The 21,460-nt window shown below is 40.8% G+C and overlaps 1 protein-coding gene across 1 annotated transcript in view; it reads right to left on the bottom strand.

The window, feature by feature from the left end:
- LOC138282888 (ubiquitin carboxyl-terminal hydrolase CYLD-like) overlaps nt 1-21,460 on the bottom strand; it is a 284,328-nt gene that overhangs the window by 211,391 nt on the left and 51,477 nt on the right. Inside the window, exon 2 of the mRNA XM_069220892.1 lies at nt 11,878-12,373. Within this exon, the coding sequence (XP_069076993.1) occupies nt 11,878-12,373 (496 nt within the window). The remainder of the gene's footprint in view (nt 1-11,877; nt 12,374-21,460) is intronic.

Raw genomic sequence — 21,460 nt, 5'->3', positions numbered from 1 at the left:
CAGTCCCAGTCTTGGGAATACACTGTACCAGAACTGTCATTCTACCTCCATTGGCAGGTGCCAAAGAAAATAGTTTTGTCTCCATCGACAATGTCAAACTACACCATGTGGCCGATCCTTTACAGCTGACCAAAAGGAACAGCCAGTAGTTCCCGAATCCCTCTCACTACTGGTCAAGAAGTTCCTCTACAAGTAGTGAGCAGCAACACGGACACCTCTCCGAGCTTGGGGAGGGTGGAAAATGATCTTGCATTAGTTCCACTGACATCAAATAATACAGAGATGATTGAACAATTTGACACAACTTCAACACAGACGCATGGTGCCATTTATTCTGTACCACCGCGAGAAACACCAACTCCAACAACTAACACAGCTCCAGTTTTTGCACAAACTGCTTCTGAATATTTTGCAGACATCAATGATGATGTCTCAGACTCATTCGCCTCTTCGACACCTGAACGGTCAAAAACATGCAAGATGATAAACTGGCTTAAAGTAACTTACTTTATTCTTCTTTATTCTTCCATGGAACTATCTGTGGCTTTCCTTGACTGTACTATCTTTCCTGCTTTGGATTGGGTTTGTCATCACTTTCTTTTGGTTAATACATGGCCACTTTCTTCCTGAAAAATCAACAGTTGAACTGGTGGATGAGGTCCTAAAACCACATTTTTCTTCACACAAGCTCTGCAGAGACTTGTCTTTTGTGAACATTTCCGCCATACCAATTCCTGATGGGATTGTTTGGGATAAAGTAACATTTGATATATATGGCCCTACGGATGTCATACAAATAGCATATGTGTTTAAACTTTCAATGAACGATCTAGTAGTACCCAGAGTGGTTTCTGATTGGGATGTGAAAACAGTTGATTCTATGATGACTGAATTGCAGTATTATACTGTATTTGAAAACAAAGATGTTTATCAATCTATAGAGAATTATGGTGATATGTTTTGTTATAATTATTATGGGTACCATTTCATCCACAGAGCAAGCAGCCCAAAGACTGTTTTTAATTATGCACAATGGGAACAATGTCTGACTCCACCACAAGGGAGTTCCAAAACATATTCTGAAAAGTTTACATATTTTTCTGGGCACGATGTTAAAAATGCTGAGTCATATTATTTTAAATTGCCACCTACAGAAAACATGCCCATATTATTGACAAATACGAAATGTATCTATTCGGGTTCCTTTGTTTTCCGGTTGACTGTAGAAGGCTATGAATATTGGCTGAAGTCCATCGACTTAAAAAGTGTATGGGGAACTAGACATTGGCAAATACAGGGGAAGGAAGCTTTATTTAGAGAAAGCCTGATACCTGTTCAAATGATATTTTTAAATGAAACTGTACAACAAACAAGTTGTTTAGGCTTAGCAAAGATTAATGAATTGAACATGCCCAGCATACATGCCCCTGCAAAATGTTATAAATGGCAAAAATATACAAATTCAACTGAAGATCAGCTCGATGAATGGGTCCAGAATGGCATGTTTAATGTTTCACTGACATGTCCTGGTGGGTGGTTATTGTGGCCAATAGATACCAATGGGTGTCACAAACGTTTTACCAACTCCTCGGGGGGTTTAGAACTAGTAGGCCGGACCATCGCTATATATCGTCCGAACATGCGGTTATAGTAACAACAACCATTGCTGGCATAGTTTCCCTACACTGTATAAGGAATTCCTCACTAGATGCGGTTAGAGAACACCTCAGTCTCCTGTCTAATAACACCGACTTACAGGACTTCCTGTTAGGCCCCAGATAACAACGCAGGAAGTGCTTCTTATATGAAGTATATAATAGAAGCTGCTGCCCGGTTAAGGCAAATAGACCAGGAAAATTTAAAAAAAGCATTAGCTGTTGTAGATAATGGGATTAATACCCTGTACGGCCAGATATACACCCTAAATAACATTGTTTCTTCTGCAATAGACATTATACAAACGGATAGGTCTTCATTACATCATGGGCATAGTCAACTACGGGCCATTTTGCAGTTGGGTTGGACACTTCAAACACTGAAGGCGGGTTGCGTTCCCTGGCAACGTCAGCGCAAGTGACATATTTCTTCTTTTAATGTAACGAAGCAACAACAACTAATGGCTAAGAAAGAAGTGACTTATGTCATGCTAAACTCCGAAAAGTTACCTTTTACTGTGACTGAAATACCATCCGCTGGGTGGTTAATACACGGGATCATTAATCTGCCTGTTTCCACATTACAATTCACATCCTGTTTAAAACACATTCCGGTAGGCAGATATGAAAAGCTGGGAGATAGTTCCATCCATGAGGTGTGGGAGCTGCCCTTCGCATACAAATGTCTTATTGGCATGAAAGAAGTCTTTCTTAGCGGTGGTGAATGTGAGACTTCTGTCAGCCATTCGATGGTTTGCAAACAGCTGTCCTTGCATGGGGCGTGTAACGCGTCTGCAGTGAACTTGGCTTGTTATCTGAAGGGAGTTCCAGTTCCCTTGATTAGACCTACGTTTCAGGTGCTTTTAAACGGCAGCTATGTCCTCCCCAATGGTGAAGACTGTTGTGGGATGCGAGCCGGAATAGTTTATGTTGTTTCGGTGATTGTTACATGCTGCGGGAACATACTCTTTCCTCCCACTAAAATAAAAGAGGTAGGGACATTTGGCCTCATATTGCTACTTCTAATGTGAATTTTGACAAGTTGAGCAGACTCAAGGCTTTATTGTTTCAAAAACATGTGGCTCTCACATCTGCGCGCACGACCTACGCACTTCAGGTGGCAAGGTCGTCAACAAAAATACAGTCCCTTTTAAGTGCCAACTTTCCGAGACACTTTGGTGAACTCATGGGACGGATATTTAATGCATCCAGTACTACTGGAATCGCAAATTTCTTTAAGGCTGTTGGTACTGGTTTCGTTCACACCTTCTCCTCCATATTTGGTTTAATACCATCAGCCATCCACTCAATATTCTCCAGTATTTTCGGGGGATTTCCAATACCTTTGGCTAGAATAGTTGCCATTTTGCTGTTGCTATTTTTTATGCCCAATGGCTGTCCCGCCGCAACAAGAAGGAATGAAAGCACTCCCATCAACGCAGCTGTGTCGTGAACGCATGATGCAGTACTTTGGAGCAACACTCCTGGAGCAATTGGGGTGTGACTGGTCCCTATCATTCAGACCGGTTTTACAGTGTATGCAGCCCATGTTTCGGTGCCAGTGGTGCCTTTTCGAACATGCACTGGAAGTTTCTCTTTATACACAGCGCTTGCTTTCATTGGATGCTGATCTGTTGATGTTCTCGCTGAGGGCTCATTTCCAGACATGCGCTTTGAGGGTGTGTTTAAGACGGGAACCTACTTATGAGTTGCACTTCCTGGAGGATGCGGCTCTTAACTCATTATTGGGCACACCACGGAACACCGCCTTGGCTGAGGCTCAGACATAGAACACAAATGCTCTTTGATCCTTCTCGACAAGGTCTTTCCAACTTTAACACCAGCTGAAGTGGGAGATTTTCTGTCCTCCATTGTCCCGGAATCGATTGGAAATTCTAAAAATAACTCTGACTCTTGAAATTTGGTCCTTATTATGCCACATATTATTATTTTAAATTGTCCTTTTAAATGCTCATGTGTCCTTTTAACTTGTCAATATTGAAATTTTTTACATATATGTCTTAGGGTTAGTTTTAGTGGCCTTTATGTATTTTTAGGCTTTGAACCACCTTCAACAGACAAGGAGAGGTGTTGTGAAGCCATTTTAGTTATAGCTCCATGCACGTTATTTTAGCATACTAGGCCTGCCACTGTGCACTTTAACCTAGATATATTTTATTCAGCTTCACTTTAGTATTGTTACAGTAGCCACTTTTACGGTCTTGTTTTATTTCCTTTTATCTATCTGTTTTTGCCTAGGCCAGCACTCTGTTCTCCTACAAGACATACTTGCTGACTATGTGCTTCTTCAAAGGCTGCAGTAAGATAGGTTGCCAGTGAACGTGGTATAAAGTTTTGTCTCTGACATTCATAGAAAATACACATCCTTGTGTAGGGACATTTTCTCAAAACATCAGCTGTTTTATTATAAAAACACTTCCCTGTCCCTTATACGTCAGAGGGAGATTCCAGCCAGAGAACCACAACTGTATGCTGATCGCTGAATGCTTCGCTAGAGCTGCTTATGCAGACTTCAGGCCTTTGCTCAGGTATGGGGGAATTATGTCTTCCCAGGGGAACCTGAAGGGCAGAATTAGAGCTTAACACGCTGTGCTCTATTTTAGCCTAGGTAGGAATTGGTCTATTGACTGTAGTGACAATATGGTAGCGTTATTTCTATGCTTTACTCTCCTCGTCACAATTTTAATCTTGTCATGCTGTATCGTCCTGGTTATTGCAGTCCACGCTTTGCTATCTAAGATGCAGTCGCTTTATTAAAGCATTATTGGAATCTATACTGCTTCTGTTTGTCATTGTGTATGTGAGACTATTGTAACTGAGAGAAACGGATGAGCCTTGAGTGACCACAGCTTCCCTGAGAAACCAGTTATGTCATTTGCTCGGCTGCCCAATCATCCCTGCCCTTGGGTAGAGATGAGGCACTGCTAGTTAGCCGGAGCAAACCCCTGACTGGAGCGACAGGTGTCACCTATAGTGGGTCAGACTCAGTCTCCTACACCGCAGGCGATCCTGCAGCTCAAAATCCAGTAGTCTCATTAGCATTCCGGAGGCAACTCAAGACCTGGCTCTTCGAGCAGCAGTAACCCCATCCCCCTAGCGCCTTGAGACCCGCACGGGTGAGTAGCGCGCTTTATAAATGTTTATGATTGATTGATAATGAGAGCCTACGCCACAAGGTATGCCTACACAAAATGGGGAGAGTGGTGTCACCGGATTGCTCGCAATGCAGTGGACAACAGGAAAGCTTTTTTTACACACTCTGGACCTGCCCGGTCATATGCCCCTTTTAGCAAAAAGTAGTATTAGAATTGGGTAAAGTAGTGGGGACAATACTGCCGGAGGAACCTAAATATATTCTCTTGGGTATCTCCACTGAAGTGGACCTTCCCAGAGCAAAATTATTATTCTGCAATCTGGGTTTGCTGTTGGCTAAAAGAGATCTGGCCAAACACTGGATAGCTCCTGAGATACTGACTACGGTGGAATGGAAGAGGGGGTGGACCTATGTATGGCAGCAGGACCAGGACGAAGCAACTGCTGTCTTGTCAAATCAGCATTGATAATCCCTCTAACTTGATTGATTGTGCCAGTCAATTTGCTATGGATTCTCTAAATGCCTTAAGGTCGTTATTGTTGAGACAAGTGAAAACATTTTGTTAGCTGGTAGCCTTCTGCACAGTTCTCTTTTATGCACTGGGCACTAGTTAATGCCCTCTTTGTTATGGTTCTCAAGATAAAAAGAATATATATATATATATATATATATATATATATATATATATATACATATACACACACAGTATATTATATATATATATATATATATATTAAAAAAGAAAGTTCCTTGAACCATTGACAAGTCTGTGGAAAGATTTGATGCACTCAAATACTGTACGTTCAAAGAATTTAATGACGAAGAAGCTGTGGGTCTTAGAGTTATTGATGGATGCTTGTCAGATTAATTCAGATGACAAGTGCTGATTGAAACTCTTAGTCTGCAGCGAGTGTTGATAGCTGCCAGAGCGGAGGAGCATGTTGAAAGACAAGCTGCTGACATGGAGGCCAGAGGTTCCCAGAGGGAATCAGTCATGAGTGTGAAATGTAAGCTGAAGCAAAAGACGGAAGGACAAAAACTGATATCCACCCGTAAAAAGAAGTTATGTGTAAGATGTGGATTTTTGTTTCAACATGAAGAAACTTTTCCCGCCATTACACTGATATGTAAAGGCTGTGGGAAAGAGAACTATTTTGTGACGATGCATAGAGTGAAGGAAAAAGTAAGTGCCTCACAACACAAAGACAAAATGGCCGCCGGAACGTTCCAAAAGCAATGTCTGACGCGCGCCCACAAGGCCAACAGGCGACATCAGCTGAGGCAAACTGACACTAAATGAAGTCAATAGTCATCTAAATCATTGTAAAACAGGTCTTCTCTTTCAATATCAAATGAAAGTGAAGAAAGTGACTGTGCCATGTTGTTTACCTCACGGAAACATGCTCACATTAAACAGAAATGTCAGTCAAAAAAAAGTCTACATGCCAAAGCACCAAAATCATACAAACACGATCCAAAGATTACTTTGGAAATAAATGGTTGTTCAGTACCTTTCATTATCAGCAGTGCTGCATCAACAAACATAACGTCTGAAGAGAAATACAATGAACTATTTCCATTGCTGTGGCTTACACCATCTAAGACCAAAGTGTATATATGCTGCATCAACACCCATAAAAAGACAAGGTTCATTTGTAGCAACAGTGAAACATAAGAAAGCAAAGGTACAAGCACCGATCCAAATACTTCAGGGTGCAGCGTCAAGTGCGTGTTCACTTAAGTTCAATACGGCTGCAAATCTGGGACTGATTTCTGTGAATTACAACATGAATGCTTCACAAAATAGTAAATTTCCTTTGTTGTTTCATGGTTTAGGCAAAACTATGAAAGTATAACTGTGTATTATTGAAGAGGTCTGTTCAGTTGCTCAGAGACATAGATGAATTGCTTTTCAATTACAAGAAATTGCCGAAAAAGAACTTGAATCGCAACCTAAACATGCCATTATTGAGAGTTCCACTGGTCCCCCACCATGGGTTTCTCCCATAGTGGTAGTACTCAAAAAGGACAGCGAAGGAGCTATACGCCTCTGCGTTGACGTACATTAGGCAAGCAAGCCAATTGTGCAAGGACAACATCTAGGTTCACAGACTGCTGACATGATAATGCAATTGTATAGTGCAAAGATCTTTTATCAACTCAATTTAAATAAAGGCTATCATCAGTTGGAACTTGGAGAAAGTTGCAGGTACCTTACAACCTTTTCTACATGTGTTGGTTTGCTTCAATACAAAAGAATTTGTTTGGTGTGTCATCAGCTACAGAACACTTTCAAGAAGTCATTCAATGTATCATACAGCCTGTTGTGAATGGGTGATGACATTTTAGTTTTCGGAGCTACACAGAAGGAACATGGTAGAGCTCTCACGCAAGTATGTTGTTTACTCAGTGATGCAGGATTTCAACAAGACAAAACACATTTTTTGGCCATGTCTTTTCTGATAGGAGTATGACACCTGACTCTGCAAAAGTATAATCTCTATCAAATGCTGATCCCCCCACAAAATGTTTCAATGGTACTTTCTTTTTTGGCATGACCAGTTATTGTTCAAGGTACATACAAGACTTGCCACTGTTTGTGCTCTATTACAAGAGTTAACAAAGAAAAACTTTTTCAATGGTCACAAGAATGTGACATAGGTTTCAAAGGGATTAAACATGCCATTGAAAATGCTACTGAAATGGCATAGTTTAATCCAAAGCTTCATATGGAGGGTATTGCTGATGCTAGCCTAGTCAGGTTAGTAGTTATCCTCGCACAGCATTGTTGACGCCCAAATGCTCAACGGCATATTGTGGACTATTCTAGTAGAAGTTTGTCCCAAACAGTACATGCTTACTCACAACCTGAGAAAGAAGGTTTGGCTGTGGTATGGGCTTGTGAACATTTCAATGTATTCCTGTACGGAAAGCCTTTCACGCCGATAACCGATCATCAAGCTCTATGACAATCTTTGGCAATCCAAAATCCAAGTAGCCTCCTCGCATTGAACGCTGGGGACTCCGATTGCAAGAATAATATTATACAATTGAGATTCGTCCAGGAAAGGATCAGAGTCCTGCTGACTACTTTTCAAGAGTGCCTATTCAAGGTCATGTTACCCAATCCAAGATGATTGAGGCCTAGATTAATTTCATCATCAAATCAAGTGCGCCAGCTGCAAGTTCACTATCCCAGATCATCACTGCCACAAGCCATGACAGGGCCATGGTGAAATTAAAGTACATAATTATACATCAGTTGTAGAACCGACACACTCAACCTCCCACCCATAATGGTGAATATCAAAAATACAAAAATGTCAAGAAAGAACTTTTCATACCTCAAGAAGGAATTGTACTACGAGAGTCAAGAGTCCGGATTCCGGAGAGTCTATTACAGAAAGTAATTGAAGTGGCTCACGAAGGACATTGTGGTATCATTGCCACAAAAAGATATCTTTTGAGGTCGAGTTTTGTTTCCATACTTAGATGAAAAAGTTGAAAAAGAACTCAAGGCCTGTCATATATGCAAATGCCTTTCTACCAATGTTACTCAACATACTCGGAACATGTTCGAACTCCTTAAGCATGCATGAGAGACATTAGCCATTGATTTTGTCGGTCCACTGTACCATGGACATCACCTGATGATTGCTGATGAATACTCACGGTTCCCTCAAGTTGAAGATCTCTCATCTACAACTCACAAAAGAGTCATTGAAAAACCTGATGGCATTTTTACAATTTGGGGCATTCCAACCATTGTGAAGTCCGATGATGACCCACCCTTTAACAGCAAAGAATTCAAGGGATTTCTGGAGCATTTGAACATAAAGCATCAAAAAAGCATACCTTTGTGGCCACCGGCCAATGGACTTATTGAGCATTTTATGAGTATGCCAAAGAACGCAGTACAGCGTGCAACTGTTGAGAAGCTCAGTTGGAAAAACAGTTCTAAATTCGACCCTACAAGCTTATTGTTCAACACCCCACTCCACCACAGGCGAAAGTCCTGCGACTTTGAAGTTAGGGAGAGCAATGACAACCAAGTCACCTCAATGGACCGCCAAAAGAGACCCGAGCGAGAACCCAATTCATACAAGGGATTTGGTTAACAAGCTGAAAATGAAAGCTTACGCTGACAAGAGGCGATATGCAAAAGGCATCCCATCATTTTCCTGGTGATCACACGACAGATGTGCAAAAGAGAATCTGATGCTCCATATGATGCTGAACCATTCCATGTAGTGTCTACTGAAGGACACATTGTGAATGGCCAGTGCCCTGGGATGGCATGCGATATAACGGTCTCGAACTCAATATGGTGACAATAAAACTGACCCTGAAAACTCAGTTGACTGCTGTTATTTCGTGACCATCCTTACCAATCTCTAACACTGAAGTTGACAGCTTAAAGCTTCAAGTAACAAGATCGGGTCACATGATCAAAGTGCCAAGACAATTGATCAAAGTGATATAGTTTGTATATATAAAGTTAGTGAAAAAACACAAAGGTTACAGGGACGTTATAGTTAGGCTCACATTTTAAACGTATCAAACCATATAAATTCACCAGTTAGAGTTATCAAGAAAATAAACTCATGTCCTAAGGTAACTATAACTCACGCCCCCGTCATGCAGAGTTATCTGATCAATAAATTTACTGCAGATGTTAGTGACATTATCAATATTGTTATCAAAGATGTCATTGCAGGTGTAAGTTGTGGGGTAATTAACAGTGCATGGTGCAGGTGTGAGTTAGTTAGTTACCTTGGGGCACAAGTTATTGTTACTTGAGATAACTAACCATAACTGGTAAATTTCTATGGTTTGATACGTTTAAAATGTGAGCCTACCTATAACATTCCTGTAACCTGTTGATCCATCTGTGGCATCAGTAAATCCATAGTGGGTTCATGCCAATACCCCCAAACCTTGAGTTTTTTGGGGCAACCTTGTCCTTCATACACCACCCCTTCTGCTTCCCTGCACCTGTTCATCCCCTCTTTCCATATACGTTTTGTTGGGGGTTGCACCTGACCCCCTCCTCCTGGCCACATCTCTTTTCGCTGCCATAAATCCTAACATACAAAATAACATCTCTTTCCTGGGGAGGTCTACATCACTGGGGATTACCAGAATGATGGGACTTCCTCTGGATGTCCTCCCCATCACTGCAACCAATTCTCCAATAATATCTTCCCAGTGTCCCTGCACTCTATGGCAGGCCAACAGTGTCTGTGTAGCACCGTACTTTCCTCAGTGAGACACCTTCGGCAGTCAGGGTTTGGTGCTCTTCCTATTTTGAACAACTTGCTCCTGTGGTAGTATGTTCAATGCAGGATACTGAACTGTATCAGTCTCAGCCTGCTCTGGATGACCACCTCCCTACGGCGTATCAGTGCCATCTCCCAATCAGTGTCCTCTATGATCCAAAGATATGCCTCCCATCTAGCTCAGAGACCTCTCAGGTCATCAGGGGCATTGTCAATTATAACTGGGTATAGGTGAGATATCGATTTGCTAGTTGTTCCTCTCAGCACCCCGCTGTCCAGCTGAAGATTTGTACTTTTGATCTGCATGCTGTACAAGGCTCTCATTAGCCAATGTGAAACTTTCTCAGGTATCTTACTGGCATATTGCAGGCTGTAAATGTATGTTAGCTGGAGTACTCAGTGGTCCCAAAACTTGTCAAGGACTTGGCTGACATGGCTCGTTTGCTGAAGGGGATTACGAGGAATTGTTTTTTTTTAAAAACATATTTTCCATGACAAATAACAAATAACATAGCCCTTTCGAGATCATACCCTTTTCACCTTCACCAAGGTAAAAAACATAAATTTGCCTTGAAAGTCTTAGAACATCTTAAATGAATCAGTTGGTTTAAGCTCAGGCAGTACTAATACAAAAAAATTAAAAATCTTCATTGGAAACATCAGTTAACCAGTTACACTCCTGGTGCAAGTCTTCAGAGGAGGCACATTACACAATTGCAGGAGAACCTAGAATCCAGTGCCTAAATATGGAAATAAATAAACAAGGGGCCCAAAGTTTTTCTTAAGAGTCTGCCACTGGTGCTGCTGAATACTGGGGTTGGTAATACTAAGGCCCACCTACTCTTGATTATAGACTTATAGATTATAGATTGCCGCCAAGGGCTATACCAGTTGTTAAAGGTCCTGAACCAGAGTTTTAAGGCTGAGCCACAGGCGAGGGACTATTACGAAGGAGAGGGCCTTTAACAACCAGTATAACCAGAGGCAAAAAGACTATAAGGCTATTAGAACATTCCACCTACTGAGGGTAAATTAAAAAGTGTGAAACAGAAAGGCAAACTTTGGAATGTTGGAGCAGAAATCAGCCATTACTATCCCTGAACCACTTAATTATCTTCAGTGGAAAGCCCAACATTCTAATGTTCTAAAATGTGTTATGGTGCGTTCTTCTACCATCCTACATTTCCTGTTTCTTTATCTCACTCTTGCAGTTTTTTTAACAGCCAGAGACTGGTGCTTGTGAATACTGGTGGTAGTCCGGGTTAGACTGACAAAGCGGAAGTCAGACGCCAGCCGGTCGGCCAGTGCATGAGTGCTAGCTGTGGGCCAGTTTCATTGAGGAGTCGCCAACAATAACCCACAGGTCACCAAGCCTCCACCATGACTACCTCACTAGGCCACTGTCAAATGGGGCTGACATGGACGGGCTGACTACAGGCGCACAATGCTGTGCTTAGAGGCAAAGCCACACGGAAGAGTACACAAGGTGTGCACCCTTAAAGACAGCTAAGCTACCTTTACCTGGCATATGAGTAGGGGAACGACAGGGGGCGGAGAGGGTTAAGAAGCTTTAACCAGATACTTCATGTATACTCCTGTGAAAGTGTTGTGTGCGCTATTCGGTGGCAAGAAAAAACAAAGTTTTTTTCTTTTTTAAAAGTGCAAACCCTGGCTGGGTGAACTCAGGCTTTCATACTTTAGAATAAAGCAGAGAATAGTAGCAGCTGCGACTTCAAATAAGGGCACACATGCAAAAAAACAAAAAGAGAGATATTAGAATAGGTGTCACTTCGAGCAAGTACATCATTAACAGATTCTCCAACCTTACCTGTAATTCCACCCCAAAGTACACTTTTAATAACGGGGTGGACTCGTGAATCTGTCCAATGTACCGTATTATAGCAGAGTACATTTCTTCATAAACGGACACTGCAACGTTCTGGCCCTCCTGCGCATTCAGGGCATCGTCAAGGGCAGCCCTGTCGAGGAAACAGTTCAGACGTTCATTGCTGGCACCAACAGCAAAGAGGAGTTCAGCTTGTTGCTTGGTCAGAGGTTGCAATACGTTAACATCCACAGGTATAGAGACTTCGAGATATTTCAAAGGTGAATCAAGTATGGTAACCTCAAGTACGTTAGAAGAAGCTGTGTCCTGGGACACACTTGCCAGGTATTTCTTTTCTGTGATGTAACACAACGATCCAGCTTCTGCTGAATTCCAGGATCCAGAACACTTCTCAGAGAGTATGAAATACAGGTTGGTATCTTCAGATGTTAGGCAGGACGTAGGATTTTTGTTGGCCATCTCTAGAAACTGGACGAGCCTAGGAAGTACACAAGAAACAAAATATGACTTCTGTGCACAAAAGTAAACGATTGTGTGAGAGAAAATGCTTTTATAGAGGAAGAGCTTTCCAACTGAAAGGCAAAGCCAAGAGATCTGCCTCAAGTTGATGGCAAATGCATCTCAGAGAGGTCTGTTTTAGCTGTTGACTGGAAGTACGGCCTTGCCATGCAATGAATACTGGCGACCAATGGAAGAGCCGCGTTGAAAAGAAGGGGTACGCATCATGGAAAAAGAACTTGTACAACAAAAACACCATGCTTTCAAACAGTGAAAGGCTATAAGTGTTGGGGATTGTCATGGTATCTTTATATAGAGCTTAACTTTTAGAAGCGTGGTCTGAAGCAATATTAACAGCATCTGGGAGGAAGATGTGGTGTAGTGGCCAAGACTTTGGCCCCTAGAGGCTTGGGTTCAAATTCTGGACTTTGCACACGACTGAAAAAAGTGAGTGATGGCCACAACAGAGGTGCTTCAGTTGTCAGCAGAATGAAGCAAGTTAGGGTGCACAGGTATGTGGTATAAATGTTGTGAAGAGGTGCTGAGTAGGCAGTCTTAGCATAACAGGGTAGCACTGTGGAGACTGGTAGTATATGAGGGCAGGTGATGAGGGTGGGCAATGTGTGTGTGTGTGTGTATTTTGTAGGAGGCCAGAAGTGTGCACCGACCAGGCCTCAACAAGCAGTACGCACAACTAAGATGAGGGATGATTAGTCAGACGGCTGCTGTATGGAGGTTGGAGTCATGTCTGCCACATTTCAGAAGAGGGCCTGAGTGTAGGTGCCATATGTTAAAGCCACATATGTGATACAATTGTGGTAAAACAAGTGCAACCATTAAGTGGAGTGTTCAGAGACCTACCGAATTTCCTTGAGCAAGGGTACTTATAGCATGGTGCAGACAGGAAAAGAGTCAGATATAGAACAGATAGCAGACAGGCACAAGGAAGTAGTCTACCATAGAAGGCATTTAGACAACACCAAGGTGAGTTTAGGGAGGCTGTTCACTGAGTGCACACATGAGTAGGGACATACAATTATGTACCAGGGACAGATTTCGTGAAGGGCGTGGTGAAGTGCAGAGTGAAACAGTTCACAAAGCTCCTAGTAGCAAATAATGCAAGACAGCAAAAGTAAGGGATACGCAGGTTGTAACCTGCTGTAGAGCGCAGTTCACTAGGGCACTTGCGCACACAATAAAGCTAATGTTCTGGCAGATCTTAGAGCGTAGGCAGTTGGGGGAAGGAAAACAATGGATAGTGCAGAGGACAGTTCTGCAAAAAAAAAAAAAAAAAAGGAGCTTGGCCATATAGCCCAGTAAAGATACACAGTAGCATTAAGAACAATTAATACATTTACCTAAAATGATTACGTGAACCTTAAATGGACCAGGGGTACTTGCCAACGATGAAAAAAGACAAAGGGCTCGATTTAGAACTTGGCAGATGGAATACTCCATCACAAACGTGAAGGATATCCAGTCTACCATATTACGATCCCCATAGGATAAAATGGGATTGCAATGCGGGCGGACAGGATATCCACCATGCTTGTGACGGAGTATTCCCCTCCACCAAGTTCTAAATCAGGCCCAAAGTCTGTGATATTTCAGCATTGCAAGACTAGGGCAAAGCATGCAGAAAATGATTTCAAAGATCTCCAGACAGTCAAGAATGCTCCCAAATGTAGGCAGGTGGCGCAGGGCATACCCCACTTTACAACATGTTGCAACTAAAGTCACTATTGCCAACATTTTCCAACATGTTGCAACTAAACCCAGGATTTCCAAAAATCAGACTAAACACAAGCTCAGAATGTCTACCTACAAATAGTCCTAAATATGTTCATATTAAAGTGTGAAACACAAGGGCAGAGCATATATCAGTGGTGCAAAAAAGAAAAAAAAAAAAATATCGCAAGATTGACGCCAGATACCATGAAATGTCTGCACAAAAGGTTTACCAGTATAAAAAAAGAAGCATACAAGACATACACTACGTTAAGACCAGCAACTCAAAGTTTCCCCTTTAGAAGTTCCCAAACGCAGCCCTGCCAAGTTTCGCAGTTCCTTGCGTGATGTGCTGTCCCAGTCCAGGTTTTCTTTTTAATTCTGGAAGTTGTAGTCTTGTTTCTTCCATTATAAAACAGGACAAGTCTCAGAATTCAAAGGAAGACATTTGGACTGAAGCAGCACATCGCGCAAGGACCAGGAAAACTTGGCAAGCCTGCAAATGTGTTGCTTCCGGTGTTACTCGTTTCCTTGCACCAAACATCAGCTTTGTCTAGAGCTCTCCGATGGATGCTATCAATGTAGAATGTGTTTTAGCTGAAACAAACAATTTTGATGAGACCAAATTTGTGAGTCCAAAGCGCCCAAGATGTTGTGCAAGAAAATCCGCTTTGGAGAATTTCTAATAATGCAAATAAACAAGAAACCATTACAGACCTAGTATCAAATCCAAGATCCCGTTGTTAACAAACATCCCTGGAGACACCAAACCTCCATATATTTCTAAAATAGAAGCAATTGCAAGTGCCGGAAACAAACAATTAGAAATGAAAATGAGCATACAGTTTAGCATCACAGTAGTATACATTAATTAAATATGAATAATGGACCTACACTAAAATAATAAAAGGGAAAAGACGTATGGATGTTAAAAGAAAACAGGAATTAAGGTCAGTAAGAAAAAGGTCTAGTCCGAGAACTCGTGGAACAAGCATTTGAAATGCAATGGGTCTCGCGCATTGGCTTGAGTTACAGCTATTGGTGTTGTAATTCTTAACTGGACGTTTTTGCCATATAAACTGGTCAACCCTGCCACATAATTCCAGTGGCCCTGCGTATAACTAAAGCACTTCCATTTACCTTCTTCCCCAAAATGAAAATGTTGCCATTTAGCATCCTAATTTAAATCTGCCATGCTAATTCCAATAAATACCACTTTCACCACCCCAGAGTTGCTGGCTGGCCCGTGGGTGGGGGGGGGTTAAGAGCCCACAGAATACAGGTGGAAAAGCACTGGTGCACTCCACATAAAAAAGGAGGATGATGAAAGGGTACAGGATGAACAGGAAAAGAGAGGAGTAGAGGAGAATAATGGAGCAATGGGGTGGAGAATATTTGAAAAAAATAGGGTAAGAGTAGAGGAACAGGGTCTCTCGAGTCGGGAAGAGGATGACAAGTTGGATCAAGATGAAAGAACGTTAAAGGGAAAAGTGGAGGTACATGTTGTAAACTCAGTGCACAAGAACAATGTATTTACTAAACCTTGCTACATCTGTATTTTATGTTTTATACATACTTTTTGTTTTTAAAGCAACTGAAATAAACATACCAAAACAGCGATCAGGCAGTCGTCATGTTTACCCAGCATTAACAGAAAATCACATGATCAGCGCCTCACCCAACAGTGGATCTTTTTAGGCATTGATGCATTGGAGCTTCATTACTCAAACCTACAAGAGCAAGCCTAATATGAGCATACTTACCTAAATGTTCAAGCCTTCATCACGTTTCAGAAAAAAACATAAACAATCTACTGTAAACCATGGTTTCAGCTTGCATGTAACAATAATGTTTCACTAGCTTCCCTGGGAAAGGATTTCCTGACTTTGCAACAGTGGAAGGCCCCTCCGGTGTGTCTCCGTTAAAATGTCGGTGAGATTTATGTGCAAAAGCAGTTCATTGTTGTTCACTAATAACAAACTAAGTGCACTGTCAGCCAATGCAACTGTGTACTATTTTCAAATAATAGTTTGATAGGTGCTACACAGGTAAGGTTTCCGTACTGCACATTTATGTAATGTCAGACTATGCAAATTGAGTGATTTCTTTATCTAAAATATTATAAAAGATATGCATTTTGGGAAACAGCCAGACTTCTGAGACATTCTGTTTGCTTATAAGAAAGGGTTAGATGCTAATGGTTCTTTCTGCATTTAAACCTATTTACTATTAATATGATTGATTACATCAGCACATCTCTGTCTGTGCTCTTTTAATTTGTTAACGGCACATGGACCTTTGCATTTAGAATGATTCTGGGTGTATGCTAATTTCCTTGATTAACTAGCCTTTGTGCTTTCTGTAATGATTATTTGGATATATGAATAAATTACCAGAACTGAGATTAGTGTTTCAAGCCTTTTCTTAAAATATATGGCTAAATATACCAGTTTTCTTCCCTTTTTCGCGAGTTGGCCCCATTAAATTAGATATGTTTGGGGTTCAACAGATTTTGGTCAATTGGCATGCACTTAATTAGTGGCTAATAAAGCTAATTAGTACAGATTTGGCAATTACTGAGGCTAATTAGATGACTGGACCCTCAATTGGAGATACATGGTTCGTGGTGTGATATCCCATGGTGAAGTGCTGTCTTGGTGTTGGAGCCTGACGAAAAGGCTTTGGTGGTGCAGTTCAGGTTGACTTGGTTAGTATCAGTAGGGTAATGTGTATAGCGCACTGACTTCCTAGTGTTGTGGTGTGCTTAGAACAAGTCGCAAAACAGGGTCTGATTCGCAGACGTGTTGTGTTGATGATTGCTTCCTTGTTGTGATATTGTGTTTGTGCGGGTTGTTGAAATTACTGCTAGTAATGGTGCTTGTTGAAATACTGTTGTGATTTATTGTTTTGATTATGCACTTATGTGAAGAGTTTGAAGTTTGGAGAACTCGAGTTAGATGAAGGTGTCTGTGGAAGACTTGCGGTGGAGCCATGGTTTTTTAATTTCTGATCCTGAACAGTCTATTTGTGAATATGCTAATCTGCACTTGAATAGTGATGGCTCATTCTGTATACAAGAGTAAACTATACTAGTTTAGAGATTAGGTTATTGCTGGTCAAAACCGAGCTTGATGTGTGATTGTGTAGTGCAGAATCAAACGGAAGAACCACTCCGAACAGAAGGAAACTTCAGCTATGATGTGAAAATCTATAGTGCTTTTGTGTGCTATTGTGCAGTGACTTGAACTACTACTTTGTTTGTGAAGAGCTTGATTTCCATCCTGATTCCTGGTACACAGACACAGGTTCCACTGTTTATCTTATGAATTATTGTGGTTGAGATATTAACGGGAAGTTCTATTTTGCTTGTTCAAGTATTGTGTTGAGAAGAGAGTTTGATCTAAAATGGGTGCAAACCTGGTTAAGTCAAAGTTGCTATTGAAAAGACAGCCTACACCACCAGTCAGAAGTCGCACCTATGAAATGATCATACATTCTGGCATGCATACCTGTTTGGGGCTTAAGGAGAGGCACAAGGCTATAGTGAAAGATAAGAAATTACAGTTTCATGAAAATTGTAATTTGTTATGTAAAAGAACTGCATATTTGAGCCACTGCTTGCTTTATACCAATCCACAGGCAAGACCAGCACAGATTGAAGCACTGAACAAAGGAGATATGATAGCCAATACAAAGGCTCTCATATCTCAACTATAAAAGGTTGAGAGCGGAGGCTGGTAAGGCTGTACATGACTGAATGAATGCAAAGTTGCAGATGAGGAAAAAGGTTTGGAGTAAGGAAGTGCTTGAAACTGCTGGTGCATTCCCTGCAATCGCTGCAGACCAAATACAGGCTAAAATAAGAGAGAACAAAAATGATAAAGATGATTATGATCAAGAGGATGAAATGTTGGACCACCACCATAGTGAAGCAGAAGAATTAGAGTGGAGTTAAAAAAAGCGATTTAGAAATTGGTGAAACATCAAACAGTGCGATAGCAGTGACTGAAGTGTGGTGGTGCAGTGAGTCAAATGAATTTAAAACAATTTGTTGAATAAGATATTCATCATTACAAGATTCCAAAATTAACTTTGGTGAGCTAGTATTCTTTATTTGGCAGCAGCGAAGTGATCATAGCACGGATGAAAAACTGGAATGCATGGAGAGTTGAAAATGGTTATGAATAAAAATATTTTCAAGCGTCACAATATTTAAATGACAGACTCTGAACTGTTAAAAGAATCCATTGTAAGATTGGGAACAATTTTTAGAGAAATTATAGAATTAATCAAAGATTGGGAGTATGTGATGTTGTTGTGGGAGAACTCCCAATGAGAGAAGTACCAGAAACTTTTGGGCCAGTTTATATTCATCTACCTTGGGGTAAGAATGACCTATGACCTTTTATTAATGATTTTCCAAAGCTTAGGGAAGATCCTGAAAATGGTATACAGAGGTAGAAAGAATTGTTACTATGTCTAAGGCACTGTTGGCAGATTTGGATGCACTGTGTTCGATTATTGTGCCAAAGGATTTGTGGACAGACTGCAATTGGTAGAGAAGTGGCCAGATGAAGAACTGTGTAGGAGCATCCTGAATTATGAGCCTTCATGTGTGGTGATAGAAAAGTATACAGCAGTTAATAATCGTTTGAAAGCAAAAGTTCCATCAAAACAGGTTAATTAGTCAAAGAACATGACAGCAACTAAAAATGCAGAAGTCAGTACATGCGTACAAAACAGATTGGGGCAGATTTATAGGCAATGTAGTGGAGTGGGCGATCCTATGACAGACCATACTTCTGGATTGGCTTTTGTGTTATGTTTGCATCTGAATTTGAGTTCATAGCTTCAGCAGAGTGTGATGTGTTGGCAAGCAAAGTGTTGCTTGATGAAATATTGGCATACACAAAATATTGCAGTGCTTATTGTGCCCCTAAAAAGAAATAGAGCGAATAGAAGTTAATGATGGCACAGACTGAATTCTTTCAGCAAGAAGTCCTTCAATAGCTGGAGGCCATAGTTTTCGAGGTATAGGTTTTAATAAGAATACTAATAATGGTCAGATGTGATCTGGAGCTTGTCACATTTGTGGTAAGGAATGCATTGGAAGAGAAATTGTTCTGTAAAACAATACACTAATTAGAAACAACTGGTGTCTCAAATAAATCCTATGCAACAGAATGATTTCAAAGGCACAAAGCAGGGTGGCACAGTCAATGGTCCCAGCCCTACCAGCATCTGTGCATAATATGCAGAATACAGAATGCAGGGCAGTTCTACAGAACTGTCCCTGTGGCTCAGTCTCTCCCACCTCAGATGCAGAATAGTACAACAGGATTCCTACAGAATTTATAATTTCAACAACATTTTTTCCAATCACAATTGAGACTATAATTGATTAGTGATTCATTTCCACAGATCCTGGATACGCTCAGAGTTTCTCACGGACCACGTCATGCATATAACTCGATGCAATGACAGTGCCTAACGGTGGACGAGGACTGTATGCTGGTGAAGTTCTACAGGTAGACCAGAATGGCCCGCTTATAGAAGGAGAAGTGAATGGCCATCTTATATCATTTTTGGTTGATATTACATACATTCATGATATCATGATTGTAGCAAAAACAAAAGAAGGTTGTAAATTGTACCACTGCATAACTGAATCATTTGTCTGACAATGGGCAAAGTTTAATCCGCAAAATTACAGTATTGTCAGACAGAAGTTATTTATTTAGGACATCAAATTCGGAAAGGAATGAGGAACGTGTCGAAAGATCATAGTTCTGCTGATCTGATAATTAATCCATAAACAACACAGGCAGAACTGATAATGTTTCTGGGAATGGTAGGCTACTGTGGGCTAAGTGGGTTCCCCAGTTTTCCGTAATAGCAATACCATTGCAGAAATTAACAAATAGTGACATCACAGTCCGGTACCATGGAATGACAAGTGGTGCATGAAAGCCTTCCTGCAGCTAAACACGCTTTGTGTTCAGCACCCACCTTAGAAATGTCAGACTACAAAAAATAAGTTTATTTATTTAGTAATAAAACAAGTGCTCACTTTCTGTTTTGTCACAACAGAACGGTACTTATAAAAGACCTATTGCCTATTTTTGTGGAACTCTAGATCCAGTTGCAGTGGTTTTACATGGGTGCCTCAAATTGGTTGCTGCAACTTCAGTTCCCATTACCCAAAACAGTTAGTCAGGTGTCATGCTTTAATGGTGTTAGTGTCTCACTCAGTAGAGACACTTAACAAGCAGAAAAGCCCATCATATAACCAATCTGAAATTGACTAACTATGCTTTGAATGGATCAATAGATATAACATATTGAATCCTGAGACTCTTTTACCACTTCCAAGTGATTTAAAAAAATGGGGATGATGCACAGGATATCAATGAACATGATTAAGCGACAGAATTGTGCAACAGACCAAGAGATAACATTCGGGATGTACCATTCAATTTGGCTTAATTTGTGTACGGCTCATTTTTTAAAGATGTCCAAAGCAAATTACGAGCAACATTTGCAGTTTGTACACTGATATGCCAAGGTTACATTGTACAAGTACAATGCCTCAACAAGATATAAGTGGTTGAATTGATTGCCATTACAAAAGCTTGCTGCAAAGCCAATAATTTGACTTTTACAATCTCCACTGATAATCAATATAAATCAATATTGTTTGGCTGTTTTTCATGACTTTCGTCAGTTGTAGTTACAACGTGGTTTCATGAGCTCAGCGGGTACCCTAAATTGCAATTTATGATTTGTTATAAGGTTTGCAATTGCCATTGAGAACTGCAGTAGTGAAGGGTGTAACATATGGGCATAGTGTTAACTTGGTAAATTTGAGCAATACGTTTGCTGACAAAGTTGCAAATGATTAGGCAGTAACTGGCACCACAGTGTCCATGGACACAGATGAACAATCATACAAAGTTGGAGATGTTTTTATTAGTATAAATATACAAATACTGGAGGAGCTAAAAGATGTGCCAAATGAAATGGCAGATGTGGAAAAGAAAAAGTGTAAAACTACAGGATGCCACCAAGATCACCATGAGTTTTGAAAATGTGATGATGGGAGGTTTGTCGTGACACATTAATTGCTACTGCTAATGGTGAGACATTTTACTGGTGCACTCATATAAGATGTGATGGGTTGGTGAGACATTTCAAAGTTAATTGGTTTAATCTTTACTTCAGAATAGCTGATGATGATTTCTGTCAAGAATGTATAGTGTGGCAGAATAACAATGTAGGAAAGACAACTTATGTAAAATTAAGTCATGTAGGAAAGGCAGATGATCCTTATACAAGACCG

Source organism: Pleurodeles waltl, chromosome 2_2 (genome assembly GCF_031143425.1).
Source record: "Pleurodeles waltl isolate 20211129_DDA chromosome 2_2, aPleWal1.hap1.20221129, whole genome shotgun sequence".
Taxonomy (NCBI): Eukaryota; Metazoa; Chordata; class Amphibia; order Caudata; family Salamandridae; genus Pleurodeles; species Pleurodeles waltl.
Note: the sequence above shows the minus strand (reverse complement) of the source record. Positions and strands in the feature narration are given on the sequence as shown.